This window comes from Narcine bancroftii, chromosome 8, assembly GCF_036971445.1.
Source record: "Narcine bancroftii isolate sNarBan1 chromosome 8, sNarBan1.hap1, whole genome shotgun sequence".
Taxonomy (NCBI): domain Eukaryota; kingdom Metazoa; phylum Chordata; class Chondrichthyes; order Torpediniformes; family Narcinidae; genus Narcine; species Narcine bancroftii.
This window is the reverse complement of record NC_091476.1, coordinates 23,297,950-23,324,567: the sequence shown is the minus strand read 5'-3', so window position 1 is coordinate 23,324,567 and position 26,618 is coordinate 23,297,950. Positions and strand designations below refer to the sequence as shown.

At 39.3% G+C, this 26,618-nt stretch overlaps 2 protein-coding genes across 11 annotated transcripts in view; one reads left to right on the top strand and one right to left on the bottom strand.

Moving 5' to 3' along the window:
- The first annotated feature begins 199 nt into the window (after positions 1-199).
- LOC138741680 (tumor necrosis factor ligand superfamily member 10-like) lies at positions 200-12,811 on the top strand. The gene is made up of 5 exons (XM_069896016.1): positions 200-526; positions 8,468-8,623; positions 9,655-9,691; positions 9,775-9,885; positions 12,158-12,811. Exons 1-5 carry the CDS (start codon positions 341-343, stop codon positions 12,607-12,609), a joined length of 942 nt encoding a protein of 313 aa, XP_069752117.1. The 5' UTR covers positions 200-340; the 3' UTR covers positions 12,610-12,811.
- A 5,899-nt stretch (positions 12,812-18,710) lies between these two features.
- The window catches only part of clcn5b (chloride channel, voltage-sensitive 5b), a 72,639-nt gene continuing 64,731 nt past the window's right edge, over positions 18,711-26,618 (bottom strand). For all 10 annotated transcript variants that reach the window (XM_069893186.1, XM_069893183.1, XM_069893184.1 and 7 more), the window contains 4 exons: positions 25,658-25,844; positions 23,327-23,725; positions 22,018-22,234; positions 18,711-20,188 (listed from right to left, as the gene is read on the bottom strand). In XM_069893186.1, the coding sequence (XP_069749287.1) occupies positions 20,098-20,188; positions 22,018-22,234; positions 23,327-23,725; positions 25,658-25,844 (894 nt within the window). In that variant the 3' untranslated portion in view covers positions 18,711-20,097. The remainder of the gene's footprint in view (positions 20,189-22,017; positions 22,235-23,326; positions 23,726-25,657; positions 25,845-26,618) is intronic.

Here is a 26,618-nt window from a genome sequence, read left to right as displayed (position 1 = left end):
TGCTGCAAATTTGCGAGAAGACATTAAATTCCTTTGAAACTATTTGCAACATTGCAATTCCAGAAAACGATTTCTTGCAGGGCATTATTGCTCGAGGGCAATTTTCACGATGAAGATGTGCAAGATCATCGAGAATGCTTTAAGAAAGAACGGCTAGTTCGCCGTGAGAACGGGGACAGACAGTTTGCAACAGGGACATCGGTTCCCTCGAACAGCGCAGTGATTTTTCAGCTGCTGGGTGTCTCTTCCCATTAGGACCCACCCACAATACTTCTCGGAGGCATTTGGATGAGATTATTTCCTTCCAGTTGATCCGAGTTTACTGATCATTTGTGGTGCGATGGCTGGTCAATACTCTTGGTCATGCAGTTCGGATTCCGCGGCTCCAATGATCTCGACGAGCCGCCGACCCCCCGTGAATTCCAAGGTGCTTTTGGGAGCTGTGATCGGCGGCGTTTCTTTGCTCTTAGTGCAAGTGGTGGCAAGTGTCGGATTGTTTGTACATTTCACGAGAGAAATTTCCAAGGTAAACACTGCTCCCTGCATGAATCCATTTGCAGATCGAACCTGCAAGTTTGTCACTTCTCTGGAATGACTGAGTAAAAGTGGATTTGAGAAGTAATTGTGGAAAATAATATCCCCACCCCCCGAGAAATTCCCTTTCCCTTGCAAAACTGCTTTGGTGACGAGGTGACACTCTTTCTCGAGAATTAGATGCTGTTTACAAAGTAAATTCTGACTTGGTTCCTGTTGGCTCTGAGACAGAATTACGAAGTGTTATTTGCAACGCTGATTCTGGGCATTGAAACCTGTGCTGCTCAATTAGACCCAATTAGTACGTTTTGGAGGTGGAGGGGAGGAAACTGGAGCACCCAGTGCCAACCCGCGCAGGTCAGGGGAGAACTCCTGATAGAGAACGCGGGTTTCGAACCCAGGCCCCGAGGGGGGAGGGGGAGGGGAAGAGGAAGGAGGGGAGAGGGGGGGGAAGAGGAAGGAGGGGAGAAGGGGGAGTAAGAGGAAGGAGGGGAGAAGGGGGGGTAAGAGGAAGGAGGGGAGAAGGGGGGAAGAGGAAGGAGGGGAGAAGGGGGGGAGGAAGGAGGGGAGAAGGGGGAAGAGGAAGGAGGGGAGAAGGGGGGAAGAGGAAGGAGGGGAGAAGGGGGGAAGAGGAAGGAGGGGAGAAGGGGGGAAGAGGAAGGAGGGGAGAAGAGGAAGGAGGGGAGAAGGGGGGAAGAGGAAGGAGGGGAGAAGGGGGGAAGAGGAAGGAGGGGAGAAGGGGGGAAGAGGAAGGAGGGGAGAAGGGGGGAAGAGGAAGAAGGGGGGAAGGAGGGGAGAAGGGGGGAAGAGGAAGGAGGGAAGAAGGGGGGGAAGAGGAAGGAGGGAAGAAGGGGGGGGGGGGAGGAGAAGGGAGGGAAGTCGTTCATCCTGGGACAAAACCGAAAACGAAACACTGCCGCTGTGCGCCGAGCTCGCCGATTTGAAAGAGCGGGATTAGTACTAAAACCCCGCATGTAAAGTGGTCCTGGGTGGACGTGAACCCATTGGAATACACTGGGGATCCAACCCGCTCAGATTCTCGCAAAGAAACTGCAAGGATTCTCCCCCATCGCAAACATTCCCCCCCTCCCCAAACATCCCCCCTCCCCAAACATCCCCCCTCCCCAAACATCCCCCCCTCCCCAAACATTCTACCCCCTCCCTAAACATTCCCTTCTTTTAAACTACATTTGAACCAGGAAAATGTCTTAAAGATGACAACAAATTTTATTTGCAAATCGAGACTAGCAAGCATTGACTTTGAAAGGGGAAAGAGGAAATGAGCACTATTTATGGTAACTGTGTTTTGGGACACTGGCTGCTGTTTGTAAAAACAAAAAGGCCATTCAAACATTGTACTTGTGAGAAATGCCACTTTAATTAATTAAAGTGCGCTGACAGCATGTGAGGGAAAGGACTGCTGCTCACACCTAAGGCCATGGATTTGCCCAATTGAATGGTAAGGTGGCGGAGACCAGAAACAAGCCTGTGTCAAAAGGGACCTATCATTTCTTCTTGCCTGAAGGGGCACCCAGAGAGAATTTGATGGTGCCAAGGTTTTATATCAACAATTTAAAAAAAAACTCTAGATTTTTTTAATATTAATTTTTTTGTGGTAAGAATACTAAATGTTTTCAAAACAATTTGGGGCACTAAGGTTTTAGAATAATCAGAGAAGTGTTGTGCTATGGATTGTTCAGTAGTGAGTGTTAAGATCTGGTCGTGTTGAGTAAACTGAGATGCAGTAATGGGCCCATGAAAGGTTACTTCCACTTCCATGAACTGTTGTGCCTCAGCAGGTCTACATGACTCTTTTTGGATCTGTGGTCATCTCTGTATTGCATGCTAATCTAACTTTTGTCTTTCTGCCATGCTAATAAAATAGTAAAACTCTCTCTATATATAAAAAAAACAAGTATAACCTGCAGAACACAAACATTTTCAGCATTGCTCTCTCCAAGATCTGAGTAGATGCATGCACTGATAATACAAAGTTAATGTAAAAACAGGAAATGCTGGAAAAACTCGCAGGTCAAGCAGCGCCTGTGGAAGGAGAAACAGTTCATGTTTGAGGTAATGGGACCCTTCATCGTAACTGAGAAAAGGAGCAACTAATTAGTCTGGGTAGGAGGGAAAGTGGCGGTTGGTTGCTTTGCAGAACAAGAGTTCTCAGTCGGCAAGAGTGATCCTGAGATGCTGATGGCACCCACTCTCCTCTGTTGCTACCAAGTCCAATGCATGTGCAGGACTCGATATCAAATTCTCCCAAGTTTAGACAACTCGTTCTTTTTGTTTGGGAATTGGCATTTTTGCCTGTCAACCTCTTGTAGAGACCGATAAGTTTAATGCCTACTGGGAGTACCTCGTTACCCGTGACCTGCTCTGAGTTTGCAGACTCACTGTCTGAAAACTAAGGGGAGAGAGATGAAGGAAAACTGGCTTTCCATCCATGTTTTATTAAGATGAAGCTAAATAGTCCGTGCTATTATTCTAAACAGCACAGGGAAGTTGGTCCAGTGTCCTAATATTTATCCATCAACAGGTCACACGAGATTAACTAGATGTCGTCACGTTAATGTTTTCAAGATCAGTTTAGCTTGTTTAACATTAATGTTGTATAACATTACCTGAATGTCAAATGTCTTTGCTTGACTGTAAAAGAGCTTTGTATTGTGAAAGGAGCATGAAAGGTGGTAGATTTCTCCCCCCCACAAACTTTCACCACATCCAAAAACTTTAATTTCTGATACCATTGTTCAAATCTCCCCCATCCCAAATTCCTGTAATGCTTTAATATCCTTTTGCAAATAGAAAGAGACCAGAATTGGGTACGTAACTAGAATTGGGACGTAACCAGAATTTTTAATAGAAAAGAATCAAAATAATGTATTTGAACTGTTTAGTTCAGTGATTTAAAAAAAATGAGTCAACAGATTATAGGTTAAAATGCCACCCCAAAGATTAGAGCATTTAATCTAGGTTGATTTTTGTTGTGAAGTACAGTACTTTGAAAATACTACTAGATCTATACAGCTGGGAAACAGGCCCTTCGGACATGCTGACCATATTGCCGATCTGAGCTAATTCCACTTGTCTGTGCTTAGTCCTTTTCCCACTAACTCTTTCCTATATCTATGTGCCTATCTAAATGTCTTTCAAATGTCATAATTGAACTCCTCTCTATCGCAGCTTAATCCAGATTCAAACTACCCTACGTGTGAAAAATGTCTCCCCATTTCTGGTGTCCTACACCCGTCTGCCACCCCTCGTGGCTGCTGAGGAGCACTGTCACCTCCATCTTGGGTGCAGATTGTGGACCTCTGCTCTCCAGGGTCCACACCAGTGGCAGCACTGCCATTATGACAGCTCCGGCATTTTTTGCCCTTCTGAGTTATGTTTCTATTATGGCTATAATATCCAAATCACCAATCCATATCCTGAGTTCATCTGCCTTTCCTGTCTGGCCTTGTTGTCAGACTGTCTTTGCTCCCTTCCTTGCCTTTGCCTGTCCTGAACTTACTCACGTAACCATTTTAATTTAGCTAGAGCTTTCTCTTCCCTTCTGTGGATGCAATGGGTCCCAACCCCAACAATACTAGTTAATGCTGTCAGAGGTACCGTCCTTTAGAAAATACTTAAAAACAAATGTTCCATCTATAAATAAAAAAAAGTGAAATAAAAATATCTCCAGTCTGCGTTCAAAATGGCTGACTTGTACTACACTTGTGTCCTTTCATTGTGGTTTGGCTCAAGATAGGTTGTCGTTAAGTTCATGTTCTTTTTACAATGCAGAAAACTCTTAGGCATTTGCAGCTTTTACACACCAATGTACATCATGGATCACTGTAGATTTTTTAAAAAAATAGGAGTGAAGCACGCACATTTTCTTTGGCAAAGCAGAAAGCCAAGCGAACCATATTCTGACTTTATCTGATATCCATTTTGGCAACTGAGTTGTTTTGGATCGGGTAAGGTGAGTATGGTGGGAAAGGAGAGAACCAAGTTTATCATCAAGTTTATTATAAGCTGATTGCACAAGAATATCCTAATGAAACAGCATTGTCCAGTCATCAGTACAAAATGCACAACCAGACATAACACACATACAATACATATGCAGGACAAGCATTCATACATCTATATATATATATATATATATATATATATATATAGATTCAGAATTTGAGTTTTAGATGGTTAGTGTAAGCAGTTCCTATGGTCGTTCAGTATTCTCACCATTCATAGGGAAAAAGCTGTTCCTCAGCCTGGTGGTGTTGGCTCTGATACTCCTCTATCGGTTTCCTGGTGTGTGGAGGTCTTCAATGATTTTGTGTGCCCACTTCAGACAATAATCCCAGTAGATCATGTCAATGGAGAGGAGGGAGACTCCATTGATCCTCTCTGCCATTCTTATGGTCCTATGGATTGACCATGGATTGACTATGGATATCTCTGCAGCAACTGTACCACACTGTGATGCAGCCGGCCAGGATACTCCCAATAGAAGGGTGACATGATGATGGGTGGTAGCCTTGCCCACTTTTTTCATTTGAGGAAGTTCATTCACTGTTATGTCTTCCTGACGAAAGGAGGTGTGTAAAAACACAAAATGCTGGAGAAACTCAGCTGGTCAAACAGTGTCTTTATGTAGCAAAGGTAAAAATACAGAACCGGCATTTCAGGATAGAGGCCTTCATCAAGGTATGGAAGAATGTTGGCAGGTGTCTGAACAAAATGTTGGGGGGGGGGGGAAGGCAGGAGGTGATAAGTGGAGAAGGCAGAGAGGGGACAGCAGTGATCAGGGGGAGGAGGGATGGTTGGGTGAATGGAGGAGAAAGGAGGGAGGTGAACTGGAAAAACTGGAAAGGGGGAGGGGAAAAAAAGTGAGCAGGTTAGCAGAAAGCAGAGAAGTTGATGTTAACACCATCTGGCTGGCGAGTACGCAGACAGAAAATCATGTGTTGTTCCTCCAATTTGCAGGTGATCAGGGTGCGATAGTACACAAGGCCATAGACAGACTTATGAGCATTGGAGTGTGACTCAGAATTGAAGTGGTTGGCGACTGGGAGGTCTCTGTTACTGTTGTGGAGATGTTCAGTGAAGTGATCTCCCAATTTTCAACCAGTCTCTCCAATGTAGAGAAGGCCACAAAAGGAGCACTGGATGCAGTAAATCAGTCCTGCAGATATAGAACTTGAAAGGCATGTTTGGGCCCTGGACCATGGTGAGGAAGGGGGTGTGGGCACAAGTGTTGAACCTCCTACAGCTACAGGTGCCGGGTTGGATGACAAGTGGGGAGGGAATGAATGCACAAGGGAGTCACAGAGTGAGCGATCCCTCCGGAAGGCAGAGTGGGGAGGAGAGGGGAAGAGGTGGTGGATTCCTGTAGTAAGTGTCAGAAATTCTGGAGGGTGATCCAAAACTTCAACTTGCACCTTTTGCCTTAAAGATGGTAACTGACCTGCTGAGTTTCTCCCACCATTGTGCTTTGTTCCAGTTTTCACTATCTGCTGTTTCTTTTGTTTCCTTTCTTCCACCATCTCCGAGTGCCATTAGTTACACAATGAAAACCAAGTGAAAGAGAACATCCTTAAAAATTGATTTAAAAACATAATTCTTTAAGCTCAAGCCTAAAAGCATTTTCTTTGCTATAATCACACAGCATTTAAACAATACAAACTTGGATGGAAAGCCATTTTTCCTTCATCTCTCTCCCTTTAGTTTTCTGGCAGTGAGTCTGCAAACTCAGAGCAGGTCACGGGTAACAAACCCTCTCAGTTCTCTACAGTTATACACATAACTTGCTCCACTACAATCAGAAGTACTCCCAGTAGGCATGAAATATCCACTCCAAAAGTGTTTTATGATTACCTGAAACAATAAACAGCATTTGGTGTATGAAATTTAGATAAAGGAATTCATCCTACTGAATGGAATTTCCTTTTACATAGGAGAAACATGAGACTGCTTATAGGATAACAAATTTTATTTGTCTTGTAGGCAGCTGCAGAGTGGCACAGTTAATGCTTCCGATTTAATTCAAGATTCAATTTATTGTCATAGTAATAAAAGCATCCTATTTCATAAAATCCCTTTTGCCTGCTGCAAGGCAGACAGATTCGCCACTGGCAGAAATTGCCGAGGCGCCTCTTACATCTCTTACAGAGAAAGAGCAGCAAATGAGAGTTCCCCCCCCCCCCCCCACCCCCCCAGAGTCATCGAGTGCCTGTGGATTCACCTTTGGCACCTCCGCAGCCAAACCAGAGTCCAGTCCAAATCATTGGTGACCCAAGCTCCAGATCCGAATCTCCGACAAGGTCAGGGACCCTTCAGCACCTCCTTGCATCCCAGTTCCAATGCCTGGTACCCTTCCGGCTAGTTCGAGCCAGTCTCCAGCAGTCCGCAGCCTGGCGCAAGTCTCCTGACAGCAGTCTCCAGCATCCGTGGGTTCCTCACCTCGAGTCGCCAGCAGCCCGTCACTGGTCCACCTCTGTGTCCACAGCCCTGTGCATTGTCTCTTCTGCTTCTCCCTCTCATACAGCGGTTGGTTTTCCCATCTTCTGGTGCACTGCACCAGTCCTCTGCTTCCCCGGAGTCTGCGAGCTCCCATGGCTGGTGCCAATTAATAGGCGCCCCCATCTTTGGCACAGACCCCGAGGTTGCGGGATCTCGAAACCATCATCAGTTCCCTCAATAGGCTGTTCAAAGCCTGTGCGGAGCCAACGGCAGTTGACTGGGCGGCTGGACCCCGCGAGTATGCTGCATCTTTGCTCCCTGCAGGTCTGCACCAGCGGCAGCACTGTCACTTCAGCGACTCTGTCATCTTTAGATCTTTCCTTCCCTGTTGAGCTGACTAAATTTTGATGTACAGCACAGTAAAAACCTCGGCCCATAAACCCGTGCTCTCCAAATACACTTACCTACAGCCCCTGCATGTTTTTTTTGAAGGGTGGGAGGAACCCGGAGAACCCAGAGGAAGCCCACACAGACACAGGGAGAACAGACAAGCTCCTTACAGTGCCTGGGTCGCTGGCACTGTGATAACTTCTACATTAACCATGCCTACTGTTTTTTTTCCCTCTCAAATTCCATTTCACAGTGAACTGAATTAATATGGGGCAAGATATACATTCCTGACTATTCAGAACACGAACAGACTTTAAAAAAAAAAAGTTCAATTATCTGCTGAATGATTAATGGCAGAGGTCGACAGCATCGAGTCCACGCTGCTGAAGATCCAGCTGCGCTGGATGGGTCACGTCTCCAGAATGGAGGACCATCGCCTTCCCAAGATCGTGTTATATGGCGAGCTCTCCACTGGCCACCGTGACAGAGGTGCACCAAAGAAAAGGTACAAGGACTGCCTAAAGAAATCTCTTGGTGCCTGCCACATTGACCACCGCCAGTGGGCTGATATCGCCTCAAACCGTGCATCTTGGCGCCTCACAGTTTGGCGGGCAGCAACCTCCTTTGAAGAAGACCGCAGAGCCTACCTCACTGACAAAAGGCAGAGGAGGAAAAACCCAACACCCAACCCCAACCAACCAATTTTCCCCTGCAGCCGCTGCAACCGTGTCTGCCTGTCCTGCATTGGACTTGTCAGCCACAAACGAGCCTGCAGCTGACGTGGACTTTTTACCCCCTCCATAAATCTTCGTCCGCGAAGCCAAGCCAAAGAAAAGAATTCACAATGGCAAGGCACCAAATCAATCACCAAAAAGGCAAGGGGTGAGCAAGGAAATGGCCATTTGTGAGATCTTGTGAAATGTCGTGACTGCTATATTTTATTCTTAAAATAATTCATTGTGAGAGTCTTGGAATAGTAAGTCAATAATGCAACAACGTTTGAGTCAATATATTTCTAAATTTTAAAAAATTGTAACAGTTTAATTCTTTACATCTAGCCTTACACACCCTTGTATGTTTTGTTTAGGTTAAAAATCAAACATCTTCCCAGGAGCTGCAGTGTTTGTCTAGTCCAGACAAACTTGAACAATTCATCAGTATGGAGACTGAAGACATAAATGACCACTTCAGGAAAGATCCTTGTTGGATTCTGGTGAACAAAATAAGATCATTTGCAAGCAAGGTGAATGAAATGACCAATAATGCCATTTCCTGTTTGCTCTGTAAATGTTAATGTTAGATACAAAATTGGAATAAAATAAGCACCTCTTCCCTCCCACCTGATCACTGACTGCAGAGGAACTGATTACTTCAGATGAAGACATTTTTGTTCTTGAGTTGGTCCTCCCTCCATCCCTTTTGCCTGGAATCACTGTCCACATGCACAGGGCAATCTCATTGGTCTGAAGCACCCAGGTCTCCAGTAATGTGGTCTCATCAGGCAGAGGGTGTGGAGACCACACATGAAATGGATATATAAAAGTTTCAAGTGGTTCTATATTTTTATTTAAATATGACAGTTAAAAAATCATTAATGAATTATGACCTTCAAATTGTTAAATAAAACCCAAAGTTGATTAAAAACCTAACATTAAGGCTCTTAATTTCTAATGCTAAATCTAAGAATCTATTCCTTAGTGTAGACTCTCACAGAGTCCAGCAGCAGGGTGAACTCATGAACATTGCTTCAGGATTTGAAAGTTTAACAGTGCCAGTGCAAAATTCTGGGTCTTGGATTGGCAAATTGTGGCCAGGTGGAACCTAATTTGAGAGATTCAAACAGGTAACCAATGCTTTTTTTAAAAATAAGAGACAGGAGCATAATAAAGGACTTTGAAAAGGAAAGATGTACTTGGAAAAAAGTTATTTATTATTACAGAAGGATAAAAGAATGGATACCCAAATCTTAGCAGAACTGCCAGATCTTTAACAAGTGCAATTCTTCAAATCTTCTACAAGGCAAAACTTTAGACCACCAAAAATCTTAAATTTGGATATTAGAATGTTTACTCATGGTTCATTAGTCTGCTATTGCTTTACTGGAAAAAAATCTTATTGCCCGTAACTGATATACTGGAGTGCAATTTAAAATAAAATGTTGATGCATTAAGTGGGGGGGTTTTGACATATCTGCATACATAATTTATGAATTTACATTCTATCCAAGTTGGTTCAGATATTTATTCTGTTTTCTTCCCAATAATATTGCTTCAGGTAACAGAAAATGCTAGCAAACAACGTATAATAAAAGGTGAGCTGGTTTCACACAAGTACACATTGACAACCTCTGACTAAACAAATTCAGATAAGTTACACAACTGCTTTCCTTTCTAGATGTAAGAAACAATTTATCTCCAGAAGTTTTGAAGTCTGCAGAGCAGTTGGATGACAGATCAACACCCTGTCCCTCTGCTCATCTCACTGTACGATCTGACTCTCTGCAAGGTTAGTGCAGCCTTCTCTATTAGGTGAACTATACCCTTTGAGTAAAAGATCTGGTTCATTTGTTGGTTGGCGCAGCACTTGGAAATACATCAGTGTTCCTTTATTATCACTGAATCTCCACACAACAAGATTATCAGAGTACCTTCAACATATGGATTGCAGCAGTTCTAGGTAGTTCACTTCTCAAGGGTGACAAGGGGTGGACACTAAATGATGGTCTTGTAAAACAATACTCACAACACCAAATTAATAGAACAATTAAAATGTCAGAAAACACCAGTGAAGAGCATCATTATGTATTAATGCATTAAGGCATGCAATAATATGACACTACAGTAGTGGTTTTCAATCTTTTTCTTTCCACTCATATTCCACCTTAAGTAATCCCGTTCTAACCACAGAGCAGCTATGGCGTAAGATTCCTTCAGACTCTGATTAGAATGGGATTACTTAAGGTGGGATATGAGTGAAAAGTTGAGAACCACTCCACTACAGTGATGGATTATACATGTACATTGAGTTGCAGGGATGCAGATCTTAGATATATTGCAGTTTAAACTATGAAATGGAATACTGCTGATATTATTTTATGATTATAAGCAGTGAAGAGTCACAGGAATTGTCCATCGACTTCTGTTGTAAAAGACTATTTGCAGTGGCGCATTATCAAAATTATACAAAACCATCCATTCTTTCAATAACAGAGTGGAGAGCCTGACAGGGAAAGGAAGAAGGTTCATTTTGAAAGAAGAACAGTTCGTACAAATAAGATTGTGAATGTGGGAGTCACATCCGGCAAAGAAGGCACTGTTTGTTACTTTTCTCATTGAAGAGGTTGAGCTATATTTTGAAATGGCCCAAATAAGAATACAGATTTGAAATTTCATTTTGCAAATCTTTCAGGGCAAATTCCTTCCTATTTCTCTCTTATTACATCTCATCTGGAAAAAGTCCCATAACGTGTTATGGGAATGACCCCAAAAAAAGCCACATCAGAATCTCATTAACTCCTGGCAGAAGGTACAGCAACCTTTCTCCACATCACATCCCAAGTGATTTCAACCTTCCTATCCTCTTGTTTTGAAACAGCTGAATTAGTTTAATACTCAAATATTTTAATTATTTAAAAAAAAACAGCTTTAGGTAAAAACATTTTCCATTTTCCAGTGATCATTACACATTCAGTGACAATTCTAGAATTACTCTTCTTAGAAGTTCAAAATCTCCTCAGCCCAAAACATTTCTTTAATCCTAAAAGAAATCTCTTCCCACTCAGTTCTATACAAGGCTTGAATACTATTACATACCTGGATGGATTCTTGAAGCAACTCTCTTCCTATCCTGCACAGTATAAAAGAACATGAATTTTTCATATCATTATTTTAACAATAGTTATTATCATTTAGGGTTATTGCCAGCGCGACAATAAGGTTTGTTTTTAAAATGTGGATAAAGGTTAAAATGATGCCATTTGGATGTGCAGCCTGCATTTTTTCTTTTCGCTTTTCACCAGATCAATATCATTATTTTCACGGCTCCTTTGGACCTTTCCTTTACCTTTCTCTCCATGCCCCCACGTCTGACATGATACAAATGTTCTCAGCTTTCATTACACCATTGAGATCAGGCTATGAATAGTCTGCTCTCTTGGTATAAATGCCTGAGCACGGTTTATGCTTGGCCCCAACCCAACCCCCACCACTCACGTGCCACCCCACCTTTCCAGTAATCATCAGTCTATCCCCTGGAGTTTCAACACCTCATGAGCCCATTGTGATGGCTCATTAATCTCATTCAACATTTTGCTCCTTTAAAGGTTTCAGAATAATCTTCGCATGAATTTTTAGAGTTAAGTATTCTTAAAAAAAAAGACATGAAATTAGTTACCAGTAGATGTTCATAGTGTATTGCATTTATAAATCTTTCAATTGATAATTGGTGTCACCCTTAGCACTAGGCTGATTTTTGTTAATCCTGTGGTACTGGAAGACTGTTCATCAAGATGATGGGGCAGCCCGGATTCAAATCTGGTGCTGTGAATAAGGAATTTGCATGTTCTCCTCCAGGTAGTGCATTTTCTTCCCATATTCCAAAGACCTATGGGGTCAGTGGACTAGCTGGCCACATGGGTGTTTTTGGGAAGGGTGGGGTCATGGGCCAGAAGGGCTTATTACCTTGCTGTATCTCCAAATTAAAGATAAACTACACGAGTCTACAGCAAAAAGCAAGAAACACGTATGAAATTGCATCAACCAAACTATTTCTTTGACAGATGTACCCAACTTTCAAGACAGATCATGCCGCCACCTTGTGAAATGGGGTATTGGAAAGGGGTCATCATACATCCACAACATGACTATCAATCATGGGAAATTACGAGCTAGACAAAAAGGCAGGTATTACATTTACTCCCAGACTTATTTCAGGTACCAGCACAAGGATGCAGCGGATTCTGAAGACCACTCTGCAAAATCTAATGAGCAGCCACTCGTGCAGTGCATATACAAGATGTCTACTTCGTATCCATTGGCAATCCTCCTCATGAAAAGTGTACGAACAAAATGTTGGGCGGAAAATGCAGAGTACGGTTTGAATTCCATCTACCAAGGAGGGCTTTTTGAATTAGAAGTTGGTGATGAAATATTTGTAGCCATCTCTGACAGAGAGTTGATGGATGATAATACAGCATCTAGCTACTTTGGATCCTTTAAACTGGATGTGTAAAACCAAATTAGTTATAATTTTATGAAGAGCTACTTGATCAAAATGTATTCGTTGAATCAAACCATTATCGTAAAATCAATTTTACTGACCTTTTTTCTCCCACCCCCAAACTTTAGCTAACCTGAGAATCATTCATCTGAGAATATTGTAAATATCAATACAATTATTATAGAAGGAAAGAGAATTGTAAATAATTTTTTTTTAAAAAGGAAACTTTAACTTCTTTGAAAATAAATTACAATTTCTTTCCTTTTTTTCCCCCTTTGGATTGGGGATTTTTTTTGATGTTATGGTTTGATATATTAATAATGTGCTTTGGAGTTTTGAATTGTTCATATGAGATCATTTTTCTTTTTAAAACTATGTTGAACATTGTATAATTGTAAACTATTTAGAATATGTATTATGAATAAGATTTACAATTTGTGTATGTTAATGACATATGGAATATCTTATTTAGTTTATGTAAATATCCATACTATCTTATTGAATTGTACCTGTTTTGTTTATAAAAGTTCTTTATTAAACTCAATAAAAATGAAAAAAAAAAATAAGATAGAGCCAAAAATTACATGGATACTCCTTGAATGTATGCTTAAACTAGTCCCTATCCACTACTATCTTTCTGTCTGGCTGAACCTTTACATTTCTTTTCAGATCATTTTCTCATTCAACAAAAAAAAATTGTTGCCATGAGAATTCACATGGGTCCTTGCCTCGAGTTTACAGAGCTTAGATTAAACCTAGTTCTTGTCTAAATCGACTCCTCTCCTCCCCCCCCCCCACACCCAGTACTTTTCATGTTGGTGATTGTGTCACATCTTGCTTCCAATTTTATATAGAATATTTAATCAACCTTGCTTTCAATTTCTGCTCAATCTTTTCATTCTGATTCTCAACCATTTTCCAACTCTGCAATTCACGAACAAAAAACATCTATACCAATCAACTCACACAACTTGATTCACCTCACTATTCCAGTTTCTGGTCTTTGTTTTAGGATGTCATCTCCCACTAGAATCCAGTTTTTTCCACAACTGAGGACTTCTCTCCAACTTGCCCTCCCATCATTGTATCCCTCTCAAGAACCCTAACATGATCATTTCCTTCACATGACCACCATTTTAAGGGTGATGCTACAACAAAATACATTTTTTTTCTGCTCAGCATTCTTAAAACCATGTTCTTCAGATTACCCTTGTCTACTGTTCCATCTCCTGGACCCCTTCCCCAATACCATCTCATAAATATGCAGGAAATAAGACACTTCTGTTTCCTCATCACTGTCCACAGAGCCAAATACACCTGCCAAATAAAGAAACAATTCCTCTTTCATCAAATTATTGTTCCCTGCAAATAGTGCAATTTCTATTAGAGGAAACCAAGTACAGATTAGATCTAATATTTTACAATTTAAGTCCTCTCTTATACTCTGAGTGTTGTCTCCATCAATGTTCCAGTATCACTCCACAGAAGCATGAAGACATCATTTCATCTTTTGGCCATATGCCGAGTTCAATAACTTTGGGACAAAACCTCAGGTCCAACTGTCCCAAGATCATATCTTGATAATAGTTTGTTGTTGCCATTCAATATTTTCGTTGACCCACATTTGTTAACTTGTGCCATTGACATTCCCTTTTGCCTTGAATCATTGTTCCTCTTGTAATTTAATCAATCCAGTTTGCCTTCCACTGTTTCACATGTCTCCACTTTTATTCTTTTCTTTCCCCCACCTAGACATGTGCCACCTCCCCTCCTTATCTGTTTTCCACAGCCACAAAAATTGTAACATTGCTAACTTGAGTTCTGAGAAAAAAAAGGACTTAAAATTTTAACACTCATTTTCCTTTCCACTGATTATGTTTGTGTAAAAAATCTTTAACAATGTAATTATCTTCTTTTTCTACTGAGTATTTCTGGCAATTTGTTTTCATTTGACAAACTGTTTTCAAGCATGTTCAAGTTAAGGCTACTAGTGTACCAAAATAATTATTACATTCCTTTGAAAATGATACTTCTATGTCTTTGTCAGTGTCAAAGATCAAGAGAGTTGCTTATCATTCACATGGCATCTGTCTGTATCAGCTCCTGAGTGCTTTGTACATATCCACTTTTACTTATGATGTATCAATGTATGGTATTGGCTTCAATGTGGGAGTTTAGTAACAAAACTCTATTCATTAAACAAAATATCTGAATAATTTTTATTCATTTACAGTATATAACCAGTACTCGTTTGATTTGAAAAGGTGAAAAAGATTGGTTTTCTTAGATAACGTTCAGAGTTACCAACATTTAAGTCTTCTGAGGTCATCAGCAATTAAAACACAAGTAAGATTAAACAGAAAAGTCCCTTGGGCAGTGACCATTTCCATCTGGACGCATTTAATGATCACGAGGTGTAGTTGACATTTTTTTGTTTTAACTGGCGGTGCTGGAAACATTTGATAAGTTGGAATGGGCAACCAGAAAGTGACACGATAAAACGGAGAAATGTTAGAGGAACTCAGCAGATCTTGCAGCGTCCACAGGAGGTAAAGATTTTTTTTAAAAACTGACGTTTCAGGTGTAAACCCTTCTTCAGGTGCCTGAATTTTAAGGCTGGGGAGATGGGAAGAAAGGGAGGAGGAGCGGAGACCAACAGACAAAAGGTGTTAATTGTTAGGAAGATGAGCAAGGAAAGGCAAGAATTGATAATGAAAATGGGATGAGCCAAAGGAAAAGGTGAGGACAAGTTCCGCCAGCCAGAGGAAGGTGGTGGCAGACGGGAACTGGGTTGTTGACAAAAGGCATTGAGGCCTTCAGTATGGGGGATGGAGGTGTATAGTGATTGGACGCCGATAGTGAAGTCTAGTTTGGGAAACTGGAAGTTGTCGGAGTGTCACCGACGTAGGTGGGGAGGGACTGGACTGGGGGGACAAAACTGAGTTGAGGCAAGCGGATACCAGTTCAGTGGGGCAGGACCATGCAGAATGAATGGGTTTGTGGAACTTGAGGTTGGAGGCAGTGTGAGGGAGATGACCAGAAGTGATGAGTTCAGAGATAGTGCAAAGTGACAGTGGTTTGATGACTTTTGGTGGATTTGAGATGGAGGGGTAAATGAAAGGTATCTGGGAATTGATGCCTGGCTTTGGCCAGATAGAGGTTAGTGTGCCACATAGTGACAAATACCACTGAAGATTTTAGTATTTTTGACATGTAATTGTCAAAGTAAAACCTAAACTTAGCATTCAAAATGCAGAAGAGTCGAATCACTTAACCAAAGTGCAAGTAAAGTGAATACTGACATTCTAGGCTTTAGTTCCAAACCTTTTAAAACAGAAAAGATTACTGTAGTTAACAAAGGTGAACATTTTTAAGGGTGACAATTTATATACTTTTGTGATTTATAATCTAAACTTTGTACAGAGTAAATGACTAGTTAAAACAAGTTAAACAATAGATCATTTCAATGAGCTGGACATGACTATAATTGGGCACAAAAGTGAATGCCATTTAACAACAGCTGAATCATTGTCTTACAGGCTTCAGATAAATGTAGATTAGAAACAAGACACCAAATTATGAGTGGAGATTGAAGCTCTAATTAGATACCCAAATTATTTTCAGAATTTCCCTGATAAGGATTGAAAAAAAATCAAAAACCCAAGGACACTTTGGATTGTGATAAAACATAATTTTCAACTAAATGACCAAAGTTGCACCACTACTGCATTCACGTTGAACTCCATCATCAAGGCACCATTGTCTTCCCTCAATATGATTATACTCCATCTTCTGTTTATTCAATTCAGGGTTTTTACTTTTACTCCCATATACATGAACTTTACAAAGTAGGTAAAGAACCATCACTTCTGCGTTTAGGTTTCATCATTTGAAACCTTTGCCCCAGTGATGAAAATACACACAGCTTTTGACGTATGATATCAGGACAGATTATACCTCAGCTCTGTCAGTTCAATTTTGTATCATGGAAATTTCTTGAGCTCTGACAAAAATCATACTCAAAGGATGTATGATAGGTGAACTGACAGCACAATATGATATGCCTAGTCTCTCATCCATGTTCCTTCTGAACATGATGAGTGCTAAATTTCTGCTAAGATGTTGCATTAAAGATTGAAAAATAAGTTTTTTTTAATCTTGTGCCTTCCATGATCTTGGACATTTTTACACCAATAACTTCAAAAAGGTCCTCATTACAGTATGATGTTTCACATCGGAGAGTGACAGCCAAACTAACCAAAGTGAGGTCCCATAACAGCAATAGATTAATGGCCTGAAAATTACTTTTATGGACAAGGACTCATTTGGCCAATAAAGCAGAAAAACAGCCTTGTTTTTCTTTGCTTGTAAATATTGCACAACATCATTAAAATGGAAAAGCAGGCTGGGCCTCAGCCAAAAGATGATACCTATAACAGCACAGAATTATGTCGTGGTCAAAATCTAATTTAATTTTCTAGAATGGAGCTTGAATCCCTGTCATGGACCCAGAGAAAACATTATCAGGGAGATTTGGATTCACATCATAACATTACTTTCAGAAGCTAAATATAATCTCTAATATACTGTAATTTTTCATAGTCTGAAGCTGAACCTCAGGTTCAAATTGACACTGTATTGTGACAATATTCAGCTGAGTGATAACTATTTTTATATGGTCCCCCTCATCATCCTGCAATTTACAATTCACCAGAAACACACTCCAACTCAAACTGTAGTCAAGCCTTACTGCAGCAATACCATACCCATACTCTATCCACCAAAAATACTAACAGCTTCTGAAATAATAATTTGGACAATTACTGCCAAGACATGAATTGTCTTCTTCTGTGAAGACATCACAAGTTGTGACTGACCACACTCTGCCTTGTAACTTTTCGCTCTGCTTCACTGCTAAAATTCTTCTCAACAATCTTACTTTTAGCTTCTTTCAGTTTGTATTTGAATACAAAAAAATTGTTGAAAAGCAACTTCCCATGATAACCATCCTGACAAGCTGAATAATAATTACACGGAAATAATCAATTTAGTAACACAAACATTTCAATATTTGATTTTAACTCCAAGAGCTTGGATTTTAGCTTCCCTGTGGAGAAAGATTGATAATATCATACTTGCAGATACACTGGAGATAGTTGATTGTTGATGTACTTCAATTGAAGATACCCTGGGTAGAAACTCAGCACCATAACCAGATTTATTCTCAGGGCAGAAGCATGTTGTATTGTGAGGAGCAAGTATTGAGATTTACTTTAAATTAGGGTTTCCCAACCGGGGGTGCGGGATAGCATTCCATTTAAATTAGGGTTTCCCAACAGGGGGTGCGGGATAGCATTCCAGGGGGTGCGAGATAACATTTCAGTTTTTAAAAAATAAATCCATACTCCTTCAATTTGGATAATATGTCGGATGATGAAGAGCTGAAGGAAGATCTTATTGAACTGCGCACAAATCGTGTTCTTGAAATGCAGTTTGAAACCAAAACTTTGGAACAATATTGGTGTTCAGCAATGGACATGTTTCCAAGACTTTGTGAAAAAGCACTAACTGTGCTCATCCCATTCGCAACGACATACTTATGCGAGTCTCGATTTAGTGCCCTTTTGTCAATCAAGACAAAATCTAGAAATCGCTTGGGTGCACAGGCAGACGTGTGGACTACTATCAGCAACAAAGGGCCATCTTTTGAAAAACTCTTAAGCAATAAACAGGAACAAAAGGGTCATTAAATTTAAATTGGCTTATGAACATTTGAACATTAGTTCTTCAATTTTTGTAAAGAAATTTCATGCATGGATGAAAATTTAATTTTTTGTAGGGTTTATGCAACTTTTAATTTGTTGTAATATTTTTTCTTTTCCATATGTTTCATTTTTGTTTATATATAATTAAAAATTGATTATACAAATTTGTTTTGGTCACCTTCACCTTTATTCTTAAATAAATTATTACTTTAAGGGGTGTGAGAACATATTAAAATTTTTTAGGGGTGCGGGGCATAAAAAAGGTTGGGAACCACTGCTTTAAATAACGGAGTTATTTCTTCTAAATAAACATAAAAGACCAGAATTATGCAAAAAATAATCTGCATGTAAATCCAAGAAGAAAATTTATTTTTTTTCTGTAAATATGGTAAATTTTTATCAACTATTCTGAAAAATTGAACAATTTCCATCAAACTCAATAAATTGATAGGTGAAGAAAAGACAAGGCGATCTGCAAGGTACAAAGATATCTGACAAAGCTCTATTCCATAGTAGATGGTCAGAAAACACACTTTCTCCCAGTTTACTGAAAATCCATCTCAGCCACAATTTTACGAGGGGAAAAAAACTCCTGCCACAGACTGCTAAATGTGCCCTTCCACATAATAACCAATTTCTAGACATGTTCTTATATTAATTATACTTCTCATGCAGTTGGAATGGGGCAATGTTGGAGTTTCAATTAAGCCAGAAATAATTTACATGTAGAAGGTCTGTGCCAGACTATTGGTTCAAATAAAGAAAAACAGATGCACTCAAAGTTAACACAGATCTGAAGAAAGCTTCAATAAGATCCGGCTTGGGTACAAAGGACCATCACATTTCAACATGGGTAGGACGGGGAGAATATACATGTGCTATCGCATCCATGAGCTAAATAGCAAAGAAAGGCAAGTTTTTTAAATGTGATATTCAAATACTTTTGTGAAAAGCAGTGTTTTATTTTCCTCGACAGAAGTTACTCCCTAAAACAAGTGGGGGGGGGGGGGGGGCGGTGTAATGATCTGTTTATTTTAAAGCAAAATATTTGCCAACCTTCCTATATTTATAACACCCTGCAGATTAATACAACTAAAATTCACTGCACAGGACCAGATTATCCCATTTAGTCTTGTAAACAATTAAATTAAAATAGAGAGATGTGGATGCCATGTGGCTGCTAGCATGTTAAAAGTTATTCCACTGGGGAAGGGTGGGTATGATGTGCAATCATCTTTCTTGGGGATTCATTTCAATGCAATTTAAAAGATATTTATTCTTCAAAAAAATTCAGGTTTATATTAATTTCACAGTTCAGGGTGTGTCAAAATACCCAAATTCATACTTCATGACAATACCAGACAATGTTGAGGTATTCTAATTTCAAACAAGTCCAAAAATTCACCATTTTGGCTATCTGCTGATAAAACCCAAACAATCCAGGCACTTAGTGCTTGACATTACCCTTGTTATAACAAAAGAAATAAACAACAATTAATCAAAATTCTTCATTCAATCACCACATTCTTCCACAGTGCTCATCAAAAACAAAACCTCGTGACAATTTCGGTACATCACGTAGTGCAATTGGAAGTCAGATACTCATCAATTATGTGGTATGACCATCTCTCTTCAGGAAGAGACCAAGGGAAAATGCCCAGAACCAGTCATTGCATTTTACCATAAATAAGCATGTTCTCTCTGTTAGTCCCATTAATATGAACAGAGCTTCATTTTAATTAAACATTATGGAGTCAGGATCTTGATTGGCAATCTGAGCAATATGCTTCAATATATCTTTTTTGGTAATAATACCAAGCAGTCGTCTGCAAAAGAAGAGAAGCAGTTAGGGCTGCTCCCTGGAAATGAATGACAAATGGTTGCATTTAAAGTTGATATAAACATACACAAGAAATTGAAGCAGGACCATTTTGCATCTGCACTGTCAATATATAATCTCTCCTCACAAGTCAAATGAACCATCACTGACACCCCTTCTATGGCAAGTATTCATTCCCAAGGTAGGGAAACCTGAGCTATACAGAACAGTCCAAGAGCAGACTCACAAATAAGAGGAGATAATGAAGAGGAGATATCTTTTGTATTTAAATATCTTCCCATAATGGCCACTACACAATTTGTTTTCCCAATGACTTGCTGAATTGACATATAATATTCAATGATTTACACCCAGGACTCCCAGGTCCCTTCGAACACCAACATATTTAAATTGCTTACATTTTAAAAAAAACAATCTGCCTTTCCATTTTTAACTAAAATCAATGACCTAATTTTTCACACCTATTTGACATATGATTTACATGGACTCTCAATAGCCCATTGAAGCCTCTCTGCACCTCTTCACAGTCCACACTAGCATCCAACTTGATACCATCAGCAAATTTGGATAATAATTCAGAAAAATCACAAAAATGTTGGAGGAATTCAGCAGGACTCGCAACATCCATAAAAGGTAAAGATATATAACAAATGTTTCAGGCCTGAACTCTTTGTCAAGGTATGAGCTAAAAGCAGGCAAGAGGAGGAGGAATATAGGCTAATAGGCAAAAGGTGATAATTGGACATAGATTGGAGATGAGATGAAAAACAATATAGATTTCTTGTAAATTATGTATCAATTCTTGAAATGTTAGCTATTGCTTGTTTGCTGTCATTCTTTTTAATGTAGTTTTCAAATTTATCATTGCCAATCTCATCAGAACTGTATTTAGATTTAAGACCCTGATTTCTGACTTCTATATCAGAAAGAATTAAAGGCAAGTAAGTTACTTGGATAACATGAAACTGTACTAACTGTGATGGGCTACAAACAATAAATTGGATCCTTGATTCCACTGGAAAAATCAATTCAGGTCCATTGAGTATTTTCCCTTCATTAACTCTACACCAAAAGGCACAGTGTTATACTTGCACCATGAGACAATAAATTTTAAACTCTACGAGTGAGGGGTTTATCTAGAATCCTTCATGGCTCCATACATACCATATAGAACAGTGGTTCTCAACCTTTTTCTTTCCACTCACATAGCACTTTAACTAATCCCTATGCCATAAGTGGTCTGTAATTAGTAAGGGATTGCTTAAGGTGGTATGTGAGTGGGAAGGGAACCCAATTATTACTGAAATATTTTGCTTGAGAAAAATTGTCACCGGCTCATTTCCTTTGGAGTTATGAAACCGTGCACATAATGAGTCAATTAGGTATGATTAAAACAGTGTTTTCAACCTTTTTCTTTCCACTTTTTCTAATCACAGAGCACCTATGGCATAGAGAATACTTAAAATGATATGTAAGTGGAAAGAAAAAGGTTGAGAACCACTGATATAGAAAATCTGAGAATTATTAGCTGTATGTATTTTCTGGACACTAAAAGCAAAATACAAAGGAAATCCTGAATAATTAGTCATGGCGATACCTGTTTAAAATGAGAACCAATGTAATTTTCAAAAGTAATTTTATATATTCAACAGTTGAAGCAAGCTACTTAATTTTGATTGAAAGCATATTATTGATGTATATTCATGAAAAAACAAAAATATTTTTCCTTGAAATAAAAACTGAAAACTTCTATTAGAGCCAGAGCTTTAACACAGTGGAATGCTTTGGTGCTTTGAAATCAGACATAACACTTACCCATTGTGGGTAACAAGACACTGTCTTAAGCCTAGCTTGCGGAAGATGTCAATCACTATTTCCATAGGTGTATGGTCTGTCACTGTAAATGGACTCAAATCTAGTATGGCACGAAGTTTGAGTGCAGCAGGGCTGTTTGGAAGTTGCACAGGAGAGTGTTCAGTAAAATAAATAGTGGAAGTGCTTACAATTCCATCTTGTCGTTTCCTTCCATTTTCTATAAGCAGATATACAACCAAAACACATTAGGCATTTTTCCAACTTATTCTGTACCAAGTGTACCAATTCACAATCAGTTGCAAATTATCAACATCTGGATAGGCGATGACTAAGTAATCTAAACATTTTAGTTTCATAGGATGCTAAATGTAGAAATAACTTTTGGTACATTTTAATAACAAAAATATAAAAACAAAACAGACGTAAATGACTAAAATGAAAATGTCCAAATTATTTATCCAGATATTCTCATTTTTTTCAGAATTTTCATGCAACTGATATTTTTTTATGCCAATTAGTGCAAACTGTGAATTTTATTTCAAATGCAAAGCAAAATAAGTGAGAAACTTTTTTTTTAATGTTTAAAAGAGATGACATATATAGTTTGACAACGTGCACAGATTTCTAATGCTTTACAGTTTCAGCAAATGCATATTCCTGCAATGGTCCCCCCCACACTCCCCACCAACTTTCTCCATAGATGCCAAGAGTATTTGCCCTTTTCCCTTTTGAATAAAAGTGAGTACTCCATACCCCCAATAATCAATATTGTGGAGTGTAAACATGATTGTAGATTCATCTATTGTATTTGTTAGGCCCATGTCTCTTCAATTGTGATGCCAGATTAAGTATATCAATCAATCTTTAATAATACAATGGCGTTCCACTAAGATATTATCCAAAATGATGAAACATTACAGGTAATATTCACTACTCCCCTAATAACATACCATCAATATCTGGTCATAGCACAAAAGGCATTGCATAACATTTCTAAAACAATACCTTGGGGAAAATGTAGACATCATTCTTATAATAGATAATTATCGATTTGCTAAAGTTAAAATTTCATCTTCATTTCAATTTCACCAGACCTGTACCAGTAGACAGGGCTAAGTGAAGTATTTCCACACAAAAAGATAATGCACCTATTGTAAATCTGAAATAAAACAGAATGCTGGAAATATTCAGCAGGTCAGATGTATCCAGACAATGTCTCAGGACATTGACCTTTTATAAATAAGGTAATCAATAATTTAACCATGTTTAAAATCTAAAAATATTATTTCGTACAAATCAAAGCTCTCACCAATTGAAATGATCAAGTCTCTTCGGAGGACAAAACCTACAAGTCGTTGAGATTCTATTGACACAATGACAGGGAATCCACTGTAGGTTGTTTCACTGATAATTGCCTCTACATCCTCTACTTTCATACCATCCTGAGTAAGACTTGTCAAAGGAGGGTCATTGCGCCGAGGTCTCATAACATCCATTGCTAATGTCTTATGCGTAAATTCTTCTTTTGCCTCGAGGAATGGATAACCATTCAGTCGAATATGTGCTTCATAAATGCCCTCCCGTCCAATTGCATCAGACACCCATTTACTGGTCATTGCTGCAGCCATTAATGGGACAATGTACTCGAGTCCGCCTGTTAGTTCAAACATAATAACCACCAAGGACACAGTCATTCTGGTCACACCACCTGTGGAAACAGGATTGTACAGGCTAAAGAGGAATCTCAAAACTCAATTTTGCAATGTTCTTCTACACGGTGACCTTTCAAGGTCACCTCCAGTACCATGATTCAATCAATTAGTTTGTTGTTCGTTCCTTATGCCAGTTTTGAGCAGAGAAGTTACAACCTGTCATCTACTGGATGGGTAGGTAATCTGCTGACTGCTGAAGCAAAGCCACACTCCAACATGTTGCCATTATGAACCCCCAGTTTGTTTCACCATCAGCCTTTATTATTGTTCGTAAACTAATAAGATTCCAGAATTCTCTGCTGTTTGTGGCTATATGAGTGAAGAACTCCCAGTCTTCTTTTGTAAAACAATGCACATAATGACTTGCAGATGGACACACAATGGCAATCCAAAAAGCATCATTAATTTCTTACCTTCATATTAAATGAAGATCTCATGTATAAGATATACACTACATTCTCTAATGGATCATTCATTCTGAAAATAGAATGGACAGAAGAAACTGAAGCAGCAAATCTACTCAGCCGGCTTAGTGGTTAGGGTGATGGTATTACAGCGCCAATGACCTGGGTTCCAATCTGGCGCTGTCTGTAAGGAGTTTGTATGTTCTCTCCATATCTGCGAGGGCTTGCCCCGGGTGCTCTGGTTTCCACCCACCCTCCAAAATGTACAGGGATGGAGATTAATTTGGGTGTAATTGGGTGGCATGGGACTAAAGTGGCTGGAATTGGCTTCTCCCATGCTGCAAAATAAATGAAATTTAAACTTTATTATTGGTGAAAAAGAATGGTACTTGAAAAAAATCCTTAATCTTTAATTTTAAATGTAAATTTAGAACCTAATCCTCTGCTTGTTTTTTTTTGGTACAACTAGAGAAGATGATATTCCAATTAAATTCATATTCTGTCTTTTGCATCTCAAGTGGCGGTGAGGACAAAGGAATTGTGGGTCAAGACACTGCATGAGGTGTGCATTCTGATGCAATATTGTTTAGATGGAAGGATGTGGCCCTGCCCACTTGTGCTCAATGGCTCAGGAACATTATGCCCTGTTTAAATTTAGAAAAGATCCATTATTCAATTAATAATTCAAATATAAAGTTTCAAATGTTGTGGGAACCATTCTTGAATTACTTTCATAATCTCTGGACATATTATTTTTCAAAAGTTTTATATTTTCCATTTTATTCTATGAACAAAGTACATATTTTCTTTAGTCATAAACCTTGGGTTAGGGAATAAGGTTTAGAATCACACTGTACATGGAAAAATCTTGTTTTCTCTTTTCTTCTTGTTATAAGTTTGAATTATGTGCTTTATAGCTTGATGAATTATCAAATTTGTCATTTATTATTAATATGATGTATTCCATAATTGTTCTGTATATGCATGCTTTTTTTTGAAATAAAAATATTTTAAAAGGGAAACCAAAAGATAGAAGAGTAGGAGTCATTATAAGTACATGATTTTGGCTAGAATTGCAATTAGAAATTATGCTGGCATATGCACAAGTGGATTTAAAAAAAAATCAATATAGAATTCTGAAACCAAGGCCAGCATAAGTGTAGTGTTTTTAACCAATCTTTCACAAATTACCCAATAATATTACAATATCCCCAAATTAAGTTTCATTTTGAACTTGTAACCATCTCAATATTCACAGTACTAATACGAAAGAAGTTGATTAAATCACTGTTAAATGATTACCATGGAACAAAATGACTATGTACAGACAATATACAGCCCAGAAAGAACAAATAATAATGGAGGCATTTTGTCAACGAGTTGAAACACAACTTATTTTTACTACTCACAGGAAAGGAAAAATCAGCCTCCCTGCGAGGAAATGTGGGTGCATCATTACCCTGCGAGGGAAGGACCGATGAGTTATCTACAAAATATTAACTTCAAAGCTCTTTTTTTTTTTACCTAGACAGGCAGCAGCACCAACCATGGCATACAATCCAGGAGTGATGCAATCAGCTCCAGGACTACACCACCCTTTAAAGAGGATCCAGTCATGGTGATGATAGGCCAGTTGTTCCATTCCTACTCCGAGAAGTCTTCCAGCTATAGCACCTACTGCCATGCTCGGTATGAACAGTCCTGAGGGAACCTGCGTTAGTATTAGATTAGAAGTGATGTTATACAGAATTAGTACATTAAGCTCTTGCTATAGCAGTTTCGCTCAGTTGAGCATTACAACTCAATATGAAATCCCTCAATGCATTTCCAGTTAGAGGCAGTTACCTTTCTATGATCTCAAAACATAAGAGTTGTCAGTGCCACTGAAGTATGAAAACTCTTTTAATGATAATCACTCCCTTTGCAACCCAAATTCAGTGTTAATTTTTTTTTCCCTATTACTCCAGAAGTGGGGACCTCGGGCTCTAAAATTCTTTCAACCCCAAAAGTTCAATCGACCCCTCCCCCCAGTGTTTATTGACCCCATTTTGACTCCCTGCCATTTTGTGACCTCTTGGATTGTCCCATTGACCTCCCCCCAGCCCCAGGGGTCGATATTGAATCGCTTTGGAGATCCATAAAATGTTATTTAACTTAATGTCACTTTATTCCATTCAACAAATGGTGGGGCGGAGGGGGACAAGGTCAGGGGGAGCCTTACTAAAGTTCAGCCAAGGGACCCAAGTGGTAGTTAATCTGCCATTGTGTGGGAACTCAGCGAGTCAAGTGGCGGTGAGGACAAAGGAATTGGGGGTCAAGACACTGCATTCTGATGCAGTGCCATCAGTTGAAAAGGTGACGTCATCCTAAAAAAAAAAGGCTCCACTGTGTGATTGTCCCAAGAGCTGCAGATGGTGGAATCACAAGCAAACAGTAAGATGCTGGAGGAATTCAACGGGTCAGGCAGCGTCCATGGTTAGAAATC